At 65.3% G+C, this 277-nt stretch overlaps 1 protein-coding gene across 1 annotated transcript; it reads left to right on the top strand.

Annotated features, from left to right (window-relative positions):
• Positions 1 to 5: 5 nt before the first annotated feature.
• Positions 6 to 272, top strand: LOC104169187 (WAP, Kazal, immunoglobulin, Kunitz and NTR domain-containing protein 2-like; the record flags this gene model as incomplete). The annotated part of the gene is made up of 1 exon (XM_009710022.1): positions 6 to 272. A coding segment is annotated over one exon (267 nt), but the record flags the coding sequence as incomplete, so codon positions are not given.
• Between the last annotated feature and the right edge of the window lie 5 nt (positions 273 to 277).

Raw genomic sequence — 277 nt, 5'->3', positions numbered from 1 at the left:
CCCTGGAGGTGCGCTGGCACTTCGACGCCAAGCAGGGCTCCTGCCTCACCTTCCGCTACGGGGGCTGTGGGGCCAACAGGAACCATTTTGAGACCTATGAGGAGTGCCGGGCTGCCTGCTTGGGCAGCGCCCGCCCCACCTGCCTGCTGCCCATGGTGCAGGGTCCCTGCCAGAACTGGGAGCCCCGCTGGGCGTACAACCACCTGCTGAAGCAGTGCCATTCCTTCGTCTACGGCGGCTGCGAGGGCAACACCAACAACTTCGAGAGCAAGGAGAC

The sequence above is a fragment of the Cariama cristata genome, unplaced genomic scaffold, assembly GCF_000690535.1.
Source record: "Cariama cristata isolate BGI_N322 unplaced genomic scaffold, ASM69053v1 scaffold34191, whole genome shotgun sequence".
NCBI classification, from domain to species: domain Eukaryota; kingdom Metazoa; phylum Chordata; class Aves; order Cariamiformes; family Cariamidae; genus Cariama; species Cariama cristata.
Note: the sequence above shows the minus strand (reverse complement) of the source record. Positions and strands in the feature narration are given on the sequence as shown.